General features: G+C 37.5%; 1 protein-coding gene across 4 annotated transcripts in view; it reads right to left on the minus strand.

The window, feature by feature from the left end:
* LOC102803624 (cytoplasmic dynein 1 intermediate chain 2-like) overlaps positions 1-22707 on the minus strand; it is a 71292-nt gene that overhangs the window by 23208 nt on the left and 25377 nt on the right. For all 4 annotated transcript variants that reach the window (XM_085495182.1, XM_085495184.1, XM_085495181.1 and 1 more), the window contains 5 exons: positions 17978-18067; positions 11958-12117; positions 9070-9169; positions 7738-7863; positions 5745-5891 (listed from right to left, as the gene is read on the minus strand). In XM_085495182.1, the coding sequence (XP_085351308.1) occupies positions 5745-5891; positions 7738-7863; positions 9070-9169; positions 11958-12117; positions 17978-18067 (623 nt within the window). The remainder of the gene's footprint in view (positions 1-5744; positions 5892-7737; positions 7864-9069; positions 9170-11957; positions 12118-17977; positions 18068-22707) is intronic.

The following is a 22707-nucleotide window of genomic DNA, read 5'->3' on the forward strand; positions in this document are numbered from 1 at the left end:
CGCAGTCCACTGAAGATTGCCTGTTGCTATTCTATGCTGTTCACGGCCAATGTTATTGTTGTGGTCCAGTGCAGCAAGCTGGGTTCTGGCAATCATTTGGTCATGGTCAAATTCCTGCCTTTTTGGGCAGTACTTTAACGTCATGTTGTGATATGTTTCGAGCTGCCCTGTATGGCAAAACAAAGTAAGATACTTCAAGTCGCGTAGTATCAACTTGTTTAGTTTGACTGTTTCCAGTGCTTTGTGTGCTGGGCTTCCCCATTTCAGCCATTTCTTTCTCCTTTCTTCACACACCAAGATTTGTGGATGTGAGAAACTTGTGACCTTTATGCCAGGGAATTTGTGTTGATTACATGTGTGGTAGACAAGTGACTTCCATCTTTCAACAAGTAAATCTGGATCCTCTTCACAATGGCGAGCAGACCACCATAGATGGTTGGTAATAGCTTTTATCTATGGCAGCAATTCTTTACATCCTTTCTTGTTAGCAGCTGTGGTTAATTTTTATTTAATACTTTTGCTGAAGTGCCATACATCAAATTGGTGTTGGATTTCAGGATATTCTTTCGATATCATTGAACGTATCTGCACTTGCCTGTCAGTTGCTAGTGTGGCAACTGGTATAGGAACTTCCTTCATTACTTCCAGTGATCTCTTGCACCCTTCTTTTTCCATCCTGACAGAGCTACCTGTCTCAGTACTTTGGACCACTTGAAAGTCAAGAATACTGCCACTTTCTTGCTCCATGATAGTGTATGTACCATACTTGGCGGAGTACACTGGTGAGTCACACCTTCCATCACCTGCAAGTGGGCAGTGTGGTACTAATAAACACCAACATTACAAACATTTGTTAGCAGTCCGGCATACATGTCAACATAAACAAGCAAAACACAACATAATGTCGCCTTCCGGTGTAACCAAATCTCACCAGACTATCAGGAAACTACTTTAGTTTCAGCCAAATAATTAGTTGTCTGGGGTTTAAGTGTTGTTTTCCCGGCAAAAGAAAAAAACACACTGACATACGTCAAACATTTCCATGATTTGCACATTGCTCTTTTTAAAAAAAATGTTTCCAACATTTACATTCACGGTGTCGATTTTACTATCATTCGAACAAAGTAACATCTACAAATTTAGAAAGTTTTCTTGGTAATATTACCTTACATTTTGCTCTTCGATTGCGTCTGTCGAGTACTGCTTTACTTTCATTTTTCGCAGTACAAATGTACTTAACGGGGACTGCATCAGGTTTCAGTCGTTTTTGTGTATATCCAAGCTGTGTCAGGATCGTCTGATTTCCTTGGTAATCAACTTCTGTGAAATGATTTTCACACACAACATAATTGTGGCTGTATGACTTTGGCTTAAAATCTGTACCGATATTAGCTAGCCATTCCTTGTGTAGACATCTTTTTTTCTTCGGACAAGGGAATGTGAAAAAAGACATCCCCGAATTTCGGTCGCGGTCATTTGAGCATCCATAGTATTTGCAGACAGCCATCACTCTCTTGAAAGTAGCGCAATGAATTATGACTCTCTAAGTGATTATTTTTCTCTCTCATTATAACCCCCTAAGTTGGACACTAATTAACCTAGCCTTTGACGTCACAGTGCATGAACGAATTCCGCTCGCATTCTCGCCTGACCCAATAGAGGGCGCTTGAAAATTGCTAAGATGGCGGCGACCATATGGCAAAATATATGGGATTATAACTATATTAATTTTTTTTTTTTGCAATTTTTTTTTTCATTATTTAAATAAGTGTACACAACTGCTGCTATGTGGCCAACAATATTGACAGGATTGACCTTTCCTTTAATATGCACAGATTGTCTGCGTGATGTCACAAACCATCAATGTACCGGTACCAAATTTCAGTGAAATGTGATTAGAACTTGAGATATTGCTGGAAAAGCTGAAAACTTATGAACTACCCCGGTATTATGCAAAATAAGTCTGGGACAATGCAAATGTAATACCTAACAATGGTGATTTAGTACTTCTCATTAAAATTGACCATTGGTCAGCCAAATTAAATTGAATCACAAAAAAATGGTGCTGATGTAATTGAGAAAAAGGAAAATACATGTATGTAAAAAAAACTAATGGTCACTAGTCGGCGAAATTTGTTTGAATCACAGAAAAACAAAAAAGCATACACCTCTAACCCAATATGTACATCAGACCAACTTTAATCAAAACCGTCCAGGTCATGGAAGAGAAAACAGCTGCTGACATGTAACAAGAGTGATTTAGCGCTTTTCATCAAAATTGACAGTAAGCAGAATTAAATTGAATCACACACAAAAAACATAGTTGAACTCTGGTGACCTTGCCCTTTGTTATATAATATAATTCCCTTTATCATAGTTTGTTTCAATATAAATATGCATTGTCATAATTAATTTTGAATACAAACAAGTTTTGAGGTTGAAACAACAGTGGGGAATCAGTCTACTGAATGTCCTTAAAAGATGTAAATATCTTACAAAAACATTGGTGCCTAATTTGTTTAATTATTTTAAGGGACATAATTTCCAGCTTTATTCAAAGTAATTCAGATATTATAGTATTAAAGCAAATGCCTCATCGCAGAAAAAAAGTGCTGCATTTAGATGTGAATAGATTCATAAAACATGCAAGAGAACAGAAAATCTTAGCTGGCTTTTGGCCAAGTATTTTGTACAGGTGTCTGTCAAAAAATAATGATTCACTGAGACAAATATGAACTGCCTCATTGTGTGACTATGTATTATATGAAAAGTAAAAAAAAAACACCCTTTATGAATAGCTATCATGTTGCAAGCTCTGCTTTGTATGCAAATCAACTTAAACAGTTAGTTCGTGTCCAGTGGAGGGGGAAGTCAACAGTACTGTTGCCTCCTGTTGAAGTGCGTTTTTAAACTATTATTATAAAAACTTTATCATTCTGTTCTAATAGCTGAAACATATTCCTGTGAGTTTTCATTTGTCAAATGAACTGTTTGTCAAATACAGAGTACATATATTTTAGAATAATTTTCTTTTTAAAATGTGGATGAAATGTTTTGCTTTTAATGTATTTTTTATGTATTGTTTTTGATTTGATAACTTTGAACTAAACAGATTTTCTATTAGCTTCAGATCTTGATCAAAGTTTGTCACCCAGTTCATAGGAGTGCTTATATTGATTTTCTGACATCTTGATTTCTGTAAAGATTTTATTGGTAGGTTTACAAATGTGTATCAGACTGGGCAAACAAGCAGCCTCTCGGCTGAGATAGCTCCGCTGTTAGCAATGCACATTTCAAATAAAGAACAGAAGATATCATTAGAAAATTAACAAAATGACTTTGTATAGTATCAAAACAATCAGACTTGCGGTTTTCAACAAGAAGTGGAAAATGTCACTTTTTACCAAAAATTACAAAAATATTCATCAAAATTAGAGAATTGAAGATATCATCATGAAATGAACAAATCTGAGTTAGAACCACATGTAGTACCTATATAAATATCAAAGCAGTTGGCCTTGCATTTTTTAACAAGAAGTCGAAAATATCACTTTTTACCAAAAATGACACAAATATTCACCAAAATTAGAGAATTAAAGATATTATTACAAAATGAACAAATTTGAGAGTGGTCCATGTGTAGTACCTATATATGTAATATCAAAGCAATTGGCCTCGCGCTTTTTAAAAAGAAGTCGAAAATATCACTTTTTACCAAAAATTACAAAAATATTCATCAAAATTAGGGAATTAAAGATATCATTACAAAATGAACAAATCTGAGAGAGGTCCACATGTAGTACCTATATATATTATATCAAAGCAATAACACCTGTTACAAAATACCGGATTCGGCTGATACCCTGCCCATCCTAAACCCCGCCCATGGGCGATGTTTCAAATAGTGGGCGATGTTTTGGTCCACACATTGCCTGACTGAACCTACAAACATTTTTACAGACCCAATTTTCCTGTTCGACACCTTATATCGAGCGCGCTATTTCAAATATGACGCTAAAAATAATTCACTGTGAAGTCGAAAAGCATAAAACTCCAATAAAACCAATGCTGTATACGAATTGTTGTTGCGTATTATTACTCGTTAAAATACATTTCACTTACGTTTATTAGACTCGAATAAAGAATGTTATTTACGAAGTTTAAAATATACAAGCCTTCCTGATTCGAGCCTCTTGGTTGTTATCAGTAATGTTTAATCTTTGTCTGTATCGCATTCGAGACAAAAAGTTCAAAATCGGTAAACAAGAAATGGGCGAACTAAAATGTCTCCTGCGTTTCACATGCGACATGATTATTAAAAAAACACAGTCTAACCTTGCACACATAATCTTGTATTGACGTGTTTTTTGTCCAAAAAAGACGTTCCCTTTCAGTTAACCCCCAGTTAACTCTTTGAGTTCATGGTATTTGTGAGAGTTGAAAGATTTTTTTAACAAATGACAAGTAACTATATTGATTTGCGTCAAGTTGGATGGCCCGATTTTAAATATCAGTGCGTGAACTCTCGAGGTCATTGCCCAATGCCGCACGTGTTTATTAGAGTTCAGCCTAATGTACGTGAATATTGTGATCGAAGTGCGCTGTCCAGAGTTTATTATATTATATTATAGTAAAATTTAACTTGACGCATAGTATGGTTTATATTACATGTTCACTTCATTTCGAATAAAATAATTCACCATTGGAACATCGATGAATCACAAGTATTTAAAATATTTTCTCGACTTTCCGTAGACACCTGGCTACTAACATTTTCAATGATTTAAATGCGCCCATGTTTATGTTTGCGTAATTATTACGAATTCAACGCATTATCAAGTCGGTAATATTGAAATATTCACAGACCCAATACCCCGGGTCAGTGCCCTAACAATATTAAAAAATGACTTTGCGTATTTATCATGAAAGCAATACATTACACAGTTGAAATATTTAGAGCCCATGCAATATTGTAAACAAATTTGCGTAATTAGAAAAGCAGTGAACTAAGTAAACGACGTTGATATTTTCAAAGCCAGTACAGAGTTGCATACAAGTTGCGTAATTACAGTACCGTCGGATATAATAATTTCACTAGAACGACGCGCGGACCACGAAAAAAAAAGGTTGCTAAGGTAACGCGCCAGTTCAGTGCGTGACTTGGGGTCAAACATCGGTCAACACACACTTGATGTCAGCATCGGCGCGTAGCAAGTTTCGCAACGTACTTGAAGTTCAATTGTGCCCCAAAATGATGTCGACGATCAGTCATTTGTCGCAGCGCATGTTGTACCAAGTCCATGATACACCCTGTTTCGACTTTGGCTTGCCTTTCCTTCTTAGTGCATGTTCTTGTTCACGTAAAATGCGACCTCTCGCCAATGTATTAAAACACTTTGAATTTATACTTTGCATGATTATTTTTGGTCAACGCGAAACATTATTTTTTCTAAACATTTTCTGAGACTATTTTTATCAACGCAAGGTTATTTTTCCAGACAATATGGGCTTCGTAATATCTGCCAAAACATCGCCTGGGCAATCTTTTGGTCCACATTTTTCTTTAAAAAAATCGAATCCTCCATAACATCGCCCAGGGCGGGGTATCAGCCGAATCCGGTAGCAGTTAAATACTAATTTATAGAATAAGTAAGTATGCAGTTAATCTATGTAGGGGGAATATTCAATAGGTTTTTGAGTAGTTTTTGAAGCAGATGTACTCATGAATAGAAGTGAACACTTACTGTATGTGCAGCAGCAGATAATGGAGTTCTTTGTACCGGTGTACGTTTGTTACTTCGGTTGTCCCACAGAACTATTTGACCAGAGTATGTTCCACCGACAATGAGATTGGGATGAAATCTGGCAAATACAGATGACATGACAGCAGACTGAAATTGAATGTGAAAACAGGTTTATGAAAGCAGCAGAAAAAAAAAACAAGTTAAAAATTGATCTGATTCAAAAATTGAACATTACATGTATATTATTAAAATCTTACATGTAGATACATGTAACAGTGAATACAGTAGTGCATGTACATGTACCATGCTAGTGTTTGTCTAAGGGTTTGTGGTGTGCATCTCAGTCAAGAAATTCACATCAAATATTGTATTATGAAGGTATGTTTTGAATACCATAAGTGTTCTCCTGTAAAGGTCTCCAAAATGAAATTTTGCTGCCAATACAACTTTAACAATATTAATTTTTGTTTATCAGTCACACTATTGTCATGAGTGGAGTTCAACTGAAGTGGTTCAGCCAGTACAACCAGACATTTTTGTTTATCAGTCACACTATTGTCATGAGTGGAGTTCAACTGAAGTGGTTCAGCCAGTACAACCAGACATTTTTGTTTATCAGTCACACTATTGTCATGAGTGGAGTTCAACTGAAGTGGTTCAGCCAGTACAACCAGACATTTTTGTTTATCAGTCACACTATTGTCATGAGTGGAGTTCAACTGAAGTGGTTCAGCCAGTACAACCAGACATTTTTGTTTATCAGTCACACTATTGTCATGAGTGGAGTTCAACTGAAGTGGTTCAGCCAGTACAACCAGACATTTTTGTTTATCAGTCACACTATTGTCATGAGTGGAGTTCAACTGAAGTGGTTCAGCCAGTACAACCAGACATTTTTGTTTATCAGTCACACTATTGTCATGAGTGGAGTTCAACTGAAGTGGTTCAGCCAGTACAACCAGACATTTTTGTTTATCAGTCACACTATTGTCATGAGTGGAGTTCAACTGAAGTGGTTCAGCCAGTACAACCAGACATTTTTGTTTATCAGTCACACTATTGTCATGAGTGGAGTTCAACTGAAGTGGTTCAGCCAGTACAACCAGACATTTTTGTTTATCAGTCACACTATTGTCATGAGTGGAGTTCAACTGAAGTGGTTCAGCCAGTACAACCAGACATTTTTGTTTATCAGTCACACTATTGTCATGAGTGGAGTTCAACTGAAGTGGTTCAGCCAGTACAACCAGACATTTTTGTTTATCAGTCACACTATTGTCATGAGTGGAGTTCAACTGAAGTGGTTCAGCCAGTACAACCAGACATTTTTGCTTATCAGTCACACTATTGTCATGAGTGGAGTTCAACTGAAGTGGTTCAGCCAGTACAACCAGACATTTTTGTTTATCAGTCACACTATTGTCATGAGTGGAGTTCAACTGAAGTGGTTCAGCCAGTACAACCAGACATTTTTGCTTATCAGTCACACTATTGTCATGAGTGGAGTTCAACTGAAGTGGTTCAGCCAGTACAACCAGACATTTTTGTTTATCAGTCACACTATTGTCATGAGTGGAGTTCAACTGAAGTGGTTCAGCCAGTACAACCAGACATTTTTGCAAGAACCACCAGGTGATTTTGACAGAACCTCCCTGATATGTCAGAGGGGGTTGTTCTGACAACAAGGCCATGCACTATTGTATTTCATTACCATGGTACTAATTTCAAATAAGACATTTTTTCCTAGTGGCTAGACTCAGGAATGAAACTTCATTCCTCAGATCAGTCAGGTCCTGGAATGGTCACTCTAGACTAGTGATTGAGCTAAGCACGTAATTGTTGAGGGAATATAAGTTGCCATGTGATATACATGTACATACTTGTATTACATGTGCTGAGAGCCATCTGGTTGGTTACATACAAATTACGTAATTATTCTAACACCAGACAATACTTAATTAAAGAAATTAATTAAAGGAGAGACATAACATACCTGGCAGTGAAAGATGTATTCAGGAGTATTTTTCTTATATTTCATGTTCCATATTAAGGCAACACCATCTGGTTCATGAGGAGCTTCTTCATTACTGTTGTATGATGCCATCAGTAACTCAGGATACTAAGTGATAATAATAAGGAAGAAAAAAAGTACTTTTCTTAAAGACTTCATACCATGAATTGACATGAAATTTAAATTTGTTTTACCCATGTCTAGTAGCAATTTTTTAAGCATTGTGAAAGTCATATTAGAGCATATTTTGATTATGTTATCAATGCATCTCTGAAACCATAAATATAGTGATGGCTCAAAAAAAAAACTACAATTATAATATTTTGTATTCACAATATGGTTGACTGACAGTAATCTGTGTTTGTGAACATTGATCTTTTATGCAAATTAGCCACAACGTTAAACAGTGTCTAAAATGTGTTCCCAAAAGCTGATCGCTGTGTTTTTTAGAGCTTAAAAATTTGCAAAATTGATAATGGGATAAATTGGATATTAAGTTTGTGACCCTACAATACAGGATTTATTAAACTCAGTAATTTATATTGATAATGGGATAAATTGGATATTAAGTTTGTGACCCTACAATACAGGATTTATTAAACTCAGTAATTTATATTGATAATGGGATAAATTGGATATTAAGTTTGTGACCCTACAATACAGGATTTATTAAACTCAGTAATTTATATTGATAATGGGATAAATTGGATATTAAGTTTGTGACCCTACAATACAGGATTTATTAAACTCAGTAATTTATATTGATAATGGGATAAATTGGATATTAAGTTTGTGACCCTACAATACAGGATTTATTAAACTCAGTAATTTATATTTGTCCTTGCTAAAGGTTCAGATTAAATGGAAATCACTACACTTGTTCAATTAATCTGATATTGTAGGATGATCTTGAGATAGCTTTGATGTATTAAAGAAAACAAGACAGTATGTGTGTGTTACAACACAAAATACTTGACTTCATTAATAATCAACAGAATTAGATATCTTTTCTAAATAATATTATATTAAATATTATATTGTTCCAAAAAATTAGTTCAACTGCTAACATTTCTGTGACAATCATATGTCAATTATATGCAGTGTGTGCATGCTAATGTATTACATCTCCGAATGAACCAATATAGCATACAAGTCACACAATGTGATTTATTGTATCTCATATCAGCAATAGTCACTTGTCTGCCTGCATATACAAGTATTAGTATGTAGAAAACAAATTGGTGAAATTGCCAGGATTGGTTTTAAAAATTTGACATCTGCAACTGTCAGGACATTTGAAAGTTTTTTTCTAACCTGTGTTGACCAATCCATACTAGTGATAACACGGTGTTTTGACCAGCGTTCATCATAGAATTGACGATGCAAAGCTAGCTTGGCACCAGCTTCCATTTCCCTGAAATATATTAGAAAGATGAGTCATGTATTTGAAGTGTTCAGTAATATCAAAGATTTACAAAATAAGTATTGCATGGTGTACTGGTAGTACAAGTTGAAGATTCTATTGAAGTCAGCCAAATTACATGTTGAAATTGTAATATTGCTAGATTATGACCATATTGAAGACAAAAACATTTCTACAAATACAAAAGAGTGAATCTGTGAAAGAAGTGGTTAGTGTTCTTGTTTGTATGAATGCTCATCAAGAAAGTCAATGAAAAAAACAGCAAAAGGCGCCAGGCGCCAGCAAATATTTTGATGAAGTTACATTACGAAATAGCCTGATTCAAGCCAACAAGTTGACAAGAATCCAGCACCAAGTGTGATCATTGGTCTTCAAATTGCTGACATTCGGCCATCTTGAACCAGATCATAAAACAAATGCATGAACATATCAAACAACACATGCCTAAGATCTTATTCAGTACAACTAAACATTTTTTACAACTAAAAATGGTCAACAATCAGCCTTTCTTCAGAAGCCTAAATGTACTATGTACTACAATGATAGAAATTCACTCAGAAATTTTTGAGATTTTGCTTACACAGACAGACAGACACAAACACACCAAAATCATTGCCTCTCTTGTGTGCGAATATGAGAGGTAAAATTAAATTCCTCAACAACAAATTGTCCACCAGTCGGTCATCTTGAATTGACCAGCATCAACTACCCACAATGGTCAGTCCTTCAACCAAGAAAATTGAGCAACACATGCCCTAGATCTGTTTTTGAACATGTCAAAATACTTGTTGTATTTTTACAACTAAATGGCCGATGGTCATCTATCTATGACAGAGTCACAAAATCACAAGTATTAAAGGCCGACATGGTATATAAACAGGTTGGGACAAAGTCTATCAGTCAAATGAAGTCGCCCTCAAATTAGAATACTGAGCTTCCATCCATGGAAGGTACTAACGAAAGGAGCTGCGGCGTCTCTCAAGTGGCCACTTAAGCCTCTTAACTGGCTTATTTCCTTTTATTTTAACATAAGTTAATCATGATAGTTTGCAATTGTTTACACAAGTAACGAGTTAACGGAATATGATATAACCTCGCTGATTTTTAATGTAACCATAAAATATATGCGAATTATGAAACTACAGCCATCACACATGCGCACTTGGTTTGTTTAAGTGTGAAAGGTAAAAATACACATTTCACAACCGGAAATTTAACAGAGGAACATTTGATTTCACAGATTTCACATGTTTTCATAATTAGCAATTGTAACAAGAACAAGATTTTGAGCATCTACTACAAAAATTCCTAAGAACTCCTAAAAAATATTATCGCAGGAAAAGTGTCAAGGCAAGCCCTTCTTTCAATACTATCTTTTCTGGTAGTGTTCGTCGATGACCGGTGGTCGAAATTTCAAACAGTTTCGGGCGTCAAACCCTGGCACTGACGATGGTACCGTAATGTCCAATCTATGTACCAAGTTTGAACAAAATTCATCTGTAAACAGTTGAAAAATGCTTGATTTTGGTGATTTTTCAGTAGAAGAATGGCTGCCATTCAGCCATCTTGAATCAGATTGGAAAACAAATTGATGTGCATATGTATAATATTATTTATGATGTATATGTGAAGTTTGAATGTAATAGGGCCAGGCATGTCTAAGATATAGGTTCGGGCGCACACACACACGCACGCATGGACAGATGCACAAATGCACAGAGGTCAGGGAATAATTAGGCATTTTACCCATATACACCTTTCCCTTCACCATTAATATGGGCAAGGTATAAAAATGCAGACAAATCAAAACTACAAAATCTTTATATTTTGCTGAGCGAAAGGTGCATCAAATCAAACTGAGTTAACTTAAAACAATTTATAGGGTTAAACCCTAAGTGACCATGTGGATTTAAACAAATACCATACTCGACCGCGTTAGCGGCCATGCCCGGTCAAGCGCCCACCCCCCACTTTTGTGCAATTTTTATATTCAGGGTCACATTTGGCAAAGCGCCCACCCCTTCAAAATGCCACTAATTTAAAATTTGGTCTTTGATCATTGCTTAACAAATATTGGTAATCGTTTTTATATCATGATACAGCGTGGATATCGGCAGATCGTATTGGAGATCGTACTTCAACATCGATAATTCACTTCCGAGAGTCTTCAGGAATTTCTGAAAAATTGCGTCGGTACTACACAGCATTTTGACAGGATAATAACAGACTTGACCCATTAGGTCAAAGGACGTTGATGCAGGTCAAATGCAAATACATCATGGCGGAAAGTGCTTTTTATCGAGAGTTTGCGTACGATCCGACACATTCATCAGTGGGGATAATGATGAAGATTTTGACTGTGTTCCAACAGACTCAAATAGTTTTAATCTTGTAAATTCGGGTGGTACGTATTAATATTGTAATAAAATGTGCATATTTTACCATTTCTGTTTCTTCAGTGTAAGAGTCAATGACGAAGCACCTAATTTCGTAATTTTATTTTCCCTCCAACTTTCAGACGTAATATCCCCCTCAATCTGTCACATGGTGAATTAAAATTGTCAGTTGCACTCTTTTACCAAGGGGGTGCTTGGGTAAGCGCCCACCCCTAAAAAATCCTGATTTTATGAGTTGAGGACTCTGGGTATTAAGTACGGTATTAAGAAATGTACAAATATGTACACCCCATAGTTTTTTTTCAAATAGCCAATACTATCAGGAAACCCTGAAACACGTCCATCTATCCTCACAAACAAACATTAATTTAATTCACACTTACTTTTCCTTATCAAGATCATCACCACCAGTATAGTCGGTGAATAAGTCAATTTCTTCAGACAATGCACGTTCAACTACACGGCTTGTTCGATCAAAAAATTTGACAAACTCCTCGCTGCCAATGATCTGCTTCTTCTCCTCCTCAGTAAGTTCTCGAAAAACTAGAAATATTATGAGATTTGTATTTGTAACAATAATTTGCAAACATGTTAATGGCAATGGTCAGTGACGACATATACAAATATAGGTACATTGAACTGCAAATGACAATGGTCAGTGAGGACATAGCTACATGGATGACCGAGCTACATTGAACTGTAAATGGCAATGGTCAGTGATGACCTAGGTACATTGAACTGCAAATGGCAATGGTCAGTGAGGACATAGCTACATTGAACTGCAAATGGCAATGGTCAGTGATGACCTAGGTACATTGAACTGCAAATGCCAATGGTCAGTGATGACCTAGGTACATTAAACTGCAAATGGCAATGGTCAGTGATGACCTATGTACATTGAACTGTAAATGGCAATGGTCAGTGATGATCTAGGTACATTGAACTGCAAATGGCAATGGTCAGTGAGGACATAGCTACATTGAACTGCAAATGGCAATGGTCAGTGATGACATAGGTACATTGAACTATAAATGGCGATGGTCAGTGAGGACATAGCTACATTGAACTGCAAATGGCGATGGTCAGTGAGGACATAGCTACATGCAACTGTAAATGGCAATGGTCAGTGACGACCTAGGTACATTTAACTGCAAATGTCAATGGTCAGTGAAGACATAGCTACATGGAAATGTAAATGGCAATGGTCAGTGATGACATAGGTACATTGAACTGCAAATGGCAATGGTCAGTGACGACATAGCTACATTGAACTGTAAATGGCAATGGTCAGTGATGACATAGGTACATTGAACTGCAAATGGCAATGGTCAGTGATGACATAGGTACATTGAACTGTAAATGCCAATGGTCAGTGATGACCTAGGTACATTGAACTGCAAATGCCAATGGTCAGTGATGACCTAGGTACATTGAACTGCAAATGGCAATGGTCAGTGATGACCTATGTACATAGAACTGTAAATGGCAATGGTCAGTGATGATCTAGGTACATTGAACTGCAAATGGCAATGGTCAGTGAGGACATAGCTACATTGAACTGCAAATGGCAATGTCAGTGATGACATAGGTACATTGAACTGTAAATGGCGATGGTCAGTGAGGACATAGCTACATTGAACTGCAAATGGCAATGGTCAGTGATGACATAGCTACATGCAACTGTAAATGGCAATGGTCAGTGACGACCTAGGTACATTTAACTGCAAATGTCAATGGTCAGTGAAGACATAGCTACATGGAAATGTAAATGGCAATGGTCAGTGATGACATAGGTACATTGAACTGCAAATGGCAATGGTCAGTGACGACATAGCTACATTGAACTGCAAATGGCAATGGTCAGTGAGGACATAGGTACATTGAACTGCAAATGGCAATGGTCAGTGATGACATAGGTACATTGAACTGCAAATGGCAATGGTCAGTGATGACATAGGTACATTGAACTGTAAATGGCAATGGTCAGTGAGGACATAGCTACATTGAACTGCAAATGGCAATGGTCAGTGATGACATAGGTACATTGAACTGCAAATGCCAATGGTCAGTGATGACCTTGGTACATTGAACTGCAAATGCCAATGGTCAGTGATGACCTAGGTACATTGAACTGCAAATGCCAATGATCAGTGATGACCTAGGTACATTGAACTGCAAATGGCAATGGTCAGTGAGGACATAGCTACATTGAACTGCAAATGGCAATGGTCAGTGATGAAATAGGTACATTGAACTGTAAATGGCGATGGTCAGTGAGGACATAGCTACATTGAACTGCAAATGGCAATGGTCAGTGATGACATAGCTACATGCAACTGTAAATGGCAATGGTCAGTGACGACCTAGGTACATTTAACTGCAAATGTCAATGGTCAGTGACGACATAGCTACATTGAACTGTAAATGGCAATGGTCAGTGATGACCGAGCTACATTGAACTGCAAAAGGCAATGGTCAGTGATGACCGAGCTACATTGAACTGTAAATGGCAATGGTCAGTGATGACCTAGGTACATTGAACTGCAAATGGCAATGGTCAGTGAGGACATAGCTACATTGAACTGCAAATGGCAATGGTCAGTGATGACATAGGTACATTGAACTGCAAATGCCAATAGTCAGTGATGACCTAGGTACATTGAACTGCAAATGCCAATGGTCAGTGATGACCTAGGTACATTGAACTGCAAATGCCAATGGTCAGTGATGACCTAGGTACATTGAACTGCAAATGCCAATGGTCAGTGATGACCTAGGTACATTGAACTGCAAATGGCAATGGTCAGTGATGACATATGTACATAGAACTGTAAATGGCAATGGTCAGTGATGATCTAGGTACATTGAACTGCAAATGGCAATGGTCAGTGAGGACATAGCTACATTGAACTGCAAATGGCAATGGTCAGTGATGACATAGGTACATTGAACTGTAAATGGCGGTGGTCAGTGAGGACATAGCTACATTGAACTGCAAATGGCAATGGTCAGTGATGACATAGCTACATGCAACTGTAAATGGCAATGGTCAGTGACGACCTAGGTACATTTAACTGCAAATGTCAATGGTCAGTGAAGACATAGCTACATGGAAATGTAAATGGCAATGGTCAGTGATGACATAGGTACATTGAACTGTAAATGGCGGTGGTCAGTGAGGACATAGCTACATTGAACTGCAAATGGCAATGGTCAGTGATGACATAGCTACATGCAACTGTAAATGGCAATGGTCAGTGACGACCTAGGTACATTTAACTGCAAATGTCAATGGTCAGTGAAGACATAGCTATATGGAAATGTAAATGGCAATGGTCAGTGATGACATAGGTACATTGAACTGCAAATGGCAATGGTTAGTGAGGACATAGCTACATTGAACTGTAAATGGCAATGGTCAATGATGACATAGGTACATTGAACTGCAAATGGCAATGGTCAGTGATGACATAGCTACATTGAACTGTAAATGGCGATGGTCAGTGATGACATAGGTACATTGAACTGTAAATGGCAATGGTCAGTGATGACATAGGTACATTGAACTGCAAATGGCGATGGTCAGTGATGACATAGGTACATTGAACTGCAAATGGCAATGGTCAGTGATGACATAGGTACATTTAACTGTAAATGGCAATGGTCAGTGAGGACATAGCTACATTGAACTGCAAATGGCAATGGTCAGTGATGACATAGGTACATTGAACTGCAAATGCCAATGGTCAGTGATGATCTAGGTACATTGAACTGCAAATGGCAATGGTCAGTGAGGACCTAGGTACATTGAACTGCAAAAGGCAATGGTCAGTGATGACCTAGGTACATTGAACTGCAAAAGGCAATGGTCAGTGATGACTTAGGTACATTGAACTGCAAATGGCAATGGTCAGTGACGACATAGCTACATTGAACTGTAAATGGCAATGGTCAGTAATGACTTAGGTACATTGAACTGCAAATGCCAATGGTCAGTGATGACCTAGGTACATTGAACTGCAAATGTCAATGGTCAGTGATGACCGAGCTACATTGAACTGTAAATTGCAATGGTCAGTGAGGACATAGCTACATGAAACTGTAAATGGCAATGGTCAATGATGACCTAGGTACATTGAACTGCAAAAGGCAATGGTCAGTGATGACCTAGGTACATTGAACTGCAAAAGGCAATGGTCAGTGAGGACATAGCTACATTGAACTGCAAATGGCAATGGTCAGTGATGACATAGCTACATTGAACTGTAAATGGCAATGGTCAGTGAGGACATAGCTACAGGAAACTGTAAATGGCAATGGTCAATGATGACCTAGGTACATTGAACTGCAAAAGGCAATGGTCAGTGATGACCTAGGTACATTGAACTGCAAAAGGCAATGGTCAGTGAGGACATAGCTACATTGAACTGCAAATGGCAATGGTCAGTGATGACATAGCTACGTGCAACTGTAAATGGCAATGGTCAGTGATGACCTAGGTACATTGAACTGCAAAAGGCAATGGTCAGTGATGACCTAGGTACATTGAACTGTAAATGGCAATGGTCAGTGATGACCTAAGTACATTGAACTGCAAATGGCAATGGTTAGTGAGGACATAGCTACATTGAACTGTAAATGGCAATGGTCAGTGATGACATAGGTACATTGAACTGCAAATGCCAATGGTCAGTGATGACCTATGTACATTGAACTGCAAATGCCAATGGTCAGTGATGACCTACATGTAGGTACATTGAACTGCAAATGGCAATGGTCAGTGATGACCTAGGTACATTGAACTGTAAATGGCAATGGTCAGTGATGACCTAGGTAAATTGAACTATAAATTGCAATGGTCAGTGATGACCTAGGTACATTGAAAGTTCTGTAAATGGCAATGGTCAGTGATGACCTACTAGGTAAATTGAACTATAAATTGCAATGGTCAGTGATGACCTAGGTACATTGAAAGTTCTGTAAATGGCAATGGTCAGTGATGACCTACTAGGTAAATTGAACTATAAATGGCAATGTCAGTGACGACATAGCCACATTGAACTGTAAATGGCAATGATAAGTGACGACATAGCCACATTGAACTATAAATGGCAATGATCAGTGACGACATAGACACATTAAACTATAAATGGCAATGACAAAATGGCCATCAGCTGGCCATTTAAAATGCGATCTGAAAAACAAAATCAAAGAAAGCTTAGAAAGGACTACTGTGTGCTGAGAGACACAGTAATAATAATTTGAAATTACTTGTACTTGAGATATTGATTGTAAAGCTGAAAAGTTATTATTTATGCAAATCAGGAAATTAAAATGAACAGATTTTAGTGTAAAACTAATAAGGTCTGCGCAATGTAAAAGACCATCTATGTACAAAGTTTCATTGAAATGTGATCAGAACCAGAAAATTAAGAATTATGTGCCAATTAGTCGTTACATGTAATTGATATGAACAGATTTTAACCCAAAACTAATCAGATTTGTACATTCTCCTAGAGCATCTTTATACCAAAAAACAGAATAATTTTTACTTTAGATATCAGTGTGAAATTTGGTAATTATTATGCATAGATTTTCACCCAAAACTAAAACTAGCATTATTTCAGAGCATCTATGAACCAAGTTTCATCAAAAACCAATGAGTGGTTGTCTAGATATCAGTGGAACAGTAATGGAACAGCTTAAAATTAGCTAATTATCATGCAAATTAGGTAAATAATAAACACAAATTTTTACCCAAAACTAATCAAATCTGCACATAGGTTCAGAGCATCTATGTACCAAGTTTCATCAAAATCCAATAAGTGATTCCTTAGATATTGTAGAACAGCTAAAAATGAGCTAATTATCATGCAAATTAGGTACCAACACCTAATCAAATATGCACATTGGACCAGATCATCTATGCACCAAGTTTCATCAAAAATTGATGTGTATGGGTCTTGAGATATCAGTGGAACAGATGGACATATACATACATACACACACACACACACACACACACACACACACACACACACACACACACACACACATACTAACACACTAACCATACGGGAGTCAATAAAATCTGATAGTCAACCAAATACACTTGCATACAAAATGTATGTGTGACATCACGTATGATGCACTTATACAATTAAAATATGATCTGGTACTGCATTCATTAAAACAAAATGACCACCAGTCAGCCATTTTGAATAGAAAAGAAAATGACGTGCATCAGGAATGGATGGATGGATGGATGGATGGATGGATGGATGGATGGATGGATGAATGGATGGACAAATAGTTCAATCAATAATTTAACAAAAATAAAAATTATTTTGATGTATTTTATGAATATGAACTTGCATAAAAGCTACAAGTATAATCAACTCACCTTCTTTTTCTTCTTCTTCTGGAACTACTTCTTCAGTTGGTTCAGGAGTAATTGCCACTGGGGGCGCTTCCATATCATCATCGTCATCATCTAAAATCAGTAAAAATTTAAATCTGTGATAAATCAGATCCAAAGTTTTGCAGCAATGAAAATATCATCCAACAGTGATGGATACCTATTAATTTTTTATATTAAATATTTCATGCTTATGTCTGTCAAAAATAGAATAGGGGAATGAGCAATGTACTGGTATGTTTATTAAATTTGTTCATTAGTTTTGAGATATATCACTTCATAAATAATTGGATGATTGAATCAGCAATAAAAAACTAGAATTTTTTCAGTCATGTATAATTTTTGTGGCTTCACAATTTTGCAATGGTTAATTCAGGTTGTAAACATTTATTTTCCTTTATACAATTGTAATTGGTTCATAAAGCTTTGATTCTTGCAAAAAAATTGGTGAAAATGTGGGCATAATAAAGTAGCAATATTAAACATACACCCTGTAGACACATGAATAGAAAGTATAAAACTCAATAAAGTGTTGTATTTTTTTTTTAAAATGTCATCAGACAAGCATAGATAACAATATAATCAGCTAAAAATGATGATGGAGGGCGCACAATACATGTATAGAAAAAACAATTACAGATTGTTAACATTAAATGTTTTCTATACAGTCAAGTCATTGTTGCTTTATTTGTCTCTGAAATAGACACAAAAAATTGATTGCAATATTTTGTTTGAAAAGTACCTCATAATTATCAACTTTGTTTTTTTTAACCAGTACAAAATATTTTTTGGAGAAAAATTGTCTGAAAAACACAGAAATGAACATAAAAATAGACCTCATCAAAATTTTGTAATAATCAGCAATAATAATTTGTGACAATCTTAAGTACCCATTTTATAACATAGGATTTTTTTAACCATATGTAACTGAACAAAAATGGTTCAAAAATCACCTTCATGTGGATGTTTTGAGATCATATTGTACTGAACAACTGCATAATATAAAAACATATTGTAGTACCGTAGACATGGTAATCTGATCACCTGCTTTAACAGTAACCAACAATCTCTCCCATTTGTGATTGCGGTTCATTTAACAACATCATGAGTTGATACAGACTAATATTACTCAAAGTGCATATACATATACATGCATACATAATAATGCAGGCATATCAAGCTTCCATGACAATGTGTGTTTACTACAGGATAGGCAGCATGCAAATCATTTTAACTGCACTGTATCAACAATACTGTATGAAATTCACAAAGCGAAACAATAATGTTACTGTGTGTCATGACCTAGAATGTAGTCCATACAGACATTTATTTAACATACACTGTAAGAGATAAACAACTGTAACAAACATTAACAGAAAAATATTTGTGTTCTGTACATATTGTGTTTCATTTGTGTGGTGCTGTGTAATACCTCCCTCAAATCATACTTTTATGTATTGGAATAATGAATGAATGAATACATTTCTTCAGAAAACAAGCCATGCATGGCACAGTCCCCGTTAGTTATCAATTTTAAGATATATAGTTTTGTTTATAGAAATATAGCTGGAATATAACCATGTCAGGAATATGATTTTTTAACATTATAACTTTTCTTTTACCCCCCCCCTTCCTTATATCGATTTCAAAGTTGAGATAAAGGAAAGAGTGGTATAAACAAGGATCAGTGATTACTTGAAATCGATACCAGGAGGGGGGGGGGGGGGGGGTGTAAAAGAAAAGTTATATAACAATTTATTATTTAATAATTTATTAAAATACATAAGTTTGTCCAACTCCCTGTGCTGATATATATGATGTATGTGCCAAATACTAATGAAAATGGTACATAAATTGTGGAAATATAGTAGTAAGGCCAAAAAGTCAGATGGCTGTCAATCGGCCATCCTTGACCAGATTTTGAAACAAATTGTCATGGACATGCATCCTAACATGTATGAAGTACATGTATGTGCCAAATTTGAATGAAAACTGACAGAGTACGTCCAAGATACCGTATACAAAAACAAAAACAAGATGCCTGCCAGTCGACCATCTTTGATCCAATTTTGAAATAAATCATCATGGACATGTATCCTAACATGTATCATCTATGTACCAAGTTTGAATGACAACTGACAAAGCATGTCCAAAATACAGCATTTTCAAAAAACAAGATGGCTGCCAGTCCGCCATTTTGAATCAAATCGCTAAACCACTACATGTGCATATGTCCCACATAAGGTACTAGGCACATGCAAAGAATGAACGGAATCGGTCCACAGGATTCTGAAATATGACTCTGGACATACTGACGCACGGACATACTGACGCACGGACGGACGGACAGACTCAGGAACTCACGGACGATCAGGGACATGTATCCTAACATGTATGATCTATGTACTAAATTTGAATGAAAACTGACAAAGCATGTCCAAAATACGACATTTTTAAAAAACAAGATGGCTGCCAGTCGGCCATCTTTAATCCAATTCTGAAATAAATCGTCATGGATATGTATCCTAACATGTATAATCTATGTACCAAGTTTGAATGAAAAGTGACAAAGCATGTCCAAAATACAACATTTTCAAAAAACAAGATGGCTGCCAGTCGGCCATTTTGAATCGAATCGCTAAACCACTACATGTGCATATGTCCCACATAAAGTACTAGGCGCATGCAAAGAATGAACAGAATCTGTCCAAGGGATTCTGAGATATGACTCCGGACGGACGCATGGACGCACAGACGCACGGACAGAGACCGAATTATAAGTCCCTGTTTTCGGACTTCGTCCGAACGGGGACTAATAATGTCTAATGTATGTACCAAGTTTGAACGAAATCCACCCATAGATGCTTGATATTTGATGATTTTTTAGCACAAAAAATGACCACCATTCGGCCATTTTGAATAGGATAGTCAAACTAATATATCTGTTTATCTATGACATGATGTATAATGAATATTTAAAATATGAAAATATTATCGATCAAAATAAGTTGAAGATATGGGTCTAGAAGCCCATTCATTAAAACAAAATGGCCGCCAGACAGCCATTTTGAATCCGATCTGAAAAATAAATGATGTGCATCAGGAACCTGTAATGTTTAATATATGTACCAAGTTTGAACGAAATCCATCCATAAATGGCAGAAATGCTTGATATTTGATGATTGTTTAGCACAAAAAAGGCCACCATTTGGCCATTTTGAATAGGATCGTCAAACCAATATATCTGTCTATCTATGACATGATGTATAATGAATATTACAAATTTGAACATAAATAGTGAAAGCAAGTCAGAGATATGGCACAAGAACCACATTCATTAAAACAAAATGGCCGCCAGTCGGCCATTTTGAATTCTATCTGAAAACCAAAACATTTGCATCAAGGTCCCATAATGTCTAATGTATATACCAAGTTTGAACAAAATCCATCTGTAAACAGCCGAGAAATGGTTGATTTTTAGGATTTTTTAGCACAAAAATGGCCACCGTTCGGCCATCTTGAATCAGATCATGAAACAAATTGACGTGCATATGTATAATATCATGTATGATGCATGTGTGAAGTTTGATTGTGATTGGTCTAGGCATTTCTAAGATACAGGTTCGGACGCACGCACACAGGCACGGACACACTGAGGTCAAAACATAAGTCCCCGTTTTCGGACTGCGTCAGAACAGGGACTAAATATATTGTAGATGTGCATGTGAATGCAACAGATTGTGAAGAACTGTTGTTGCATCTGTTCATATCTCAAGAATTGTCACACTGATATATCCAGTGGGCTGTCAGGGCAGTCGGTGAGGCTGTCAAGGCAATCAGATGAGGCTGTCAGGGCAATCAGGTGAGGCTGTCAGGGCAATCAGGTGAGGCTGTCAGGGCAATCAGGTGAGGCTGTCAGGGCAGTCAGGTGAGGCTGTCAGGGCAGTCAGGTGAGGCTGTCAGGGCAGTCAGGTGAGACTGCAGGGCAATCAGGTGAGGCTGTCAGGGCAATCAGGTGAGGCTGTCAGGGCAATCAGGTGAGGCTGTCAGGGCAGTCAGGTGAGGCTGTCAGGGCAGTCAGGTGAGGCTGTCAGGGCAGTCAGGTGAGGCTGTCAGGGCAGTCAGGTGAGGCTGTCAGGGCAGTCAGGTGAGGATGTCAGGGCAATCAGGTGAGGATGTCAGGGCAATCAGGTGAGGCTGTCAGGGCAGTCAGGTGAGGCCGTCAGGGCAATCAGGTGAGGCCGTCAGGGCAATCAGGTGAGGCCGTCAGGGCAATCAGGTGAGGATGTCAGGGCAATCAGGTGAGGATGTCAGGGCAATCTGGTGAGGCTGTCAGGGCAGTCAGGTGAGACTGTCAGGGCAGTCAGGTGAGACTGTCAGGGCAATCAGGTGAGGCTGTCAGGGCAATCAGGTGGGGCTGTCAGGGCAATCAGGTGAGGCTGTCAGGGCAGTCAGGTGGGGCTGTCAGGGCAGTCAGGTGGGGCTGTCAGGGCAGTCAGGTGAGGCTGTCAGGGCAATCAGGTGAGGCTGTCAGGGCAATCAGGTGAGGCTGTCAGGGCAATCAGGTGAGGCTGTCAGGGCAATCAGGTGAGGCTGTCAGGGCAATCAGGTGAGGCTGTCAGGGCAATCAGGTGAGGCTGTCAGGGCAATCAGGTGAGGCTGTCAGGGCAATCAGGTGAGGCTGTCATGGCAATCAGGTGGGGCGGTCAGGGCAG

Source organism: Saccoglossus kowalevskii, chromosome 21 (genome assembly GCF_978046115.1).
Source record: "Saccoglossus kowalevskii chromosome 21, keSacKowa6.1, whole genome shotgun sequence".
NCBI lineage: Eukaryota > Metazoa > Hemichordata > Enteropneusta > Harrimaniidae > Saccoglossus > Saccoglossus kowalevskii.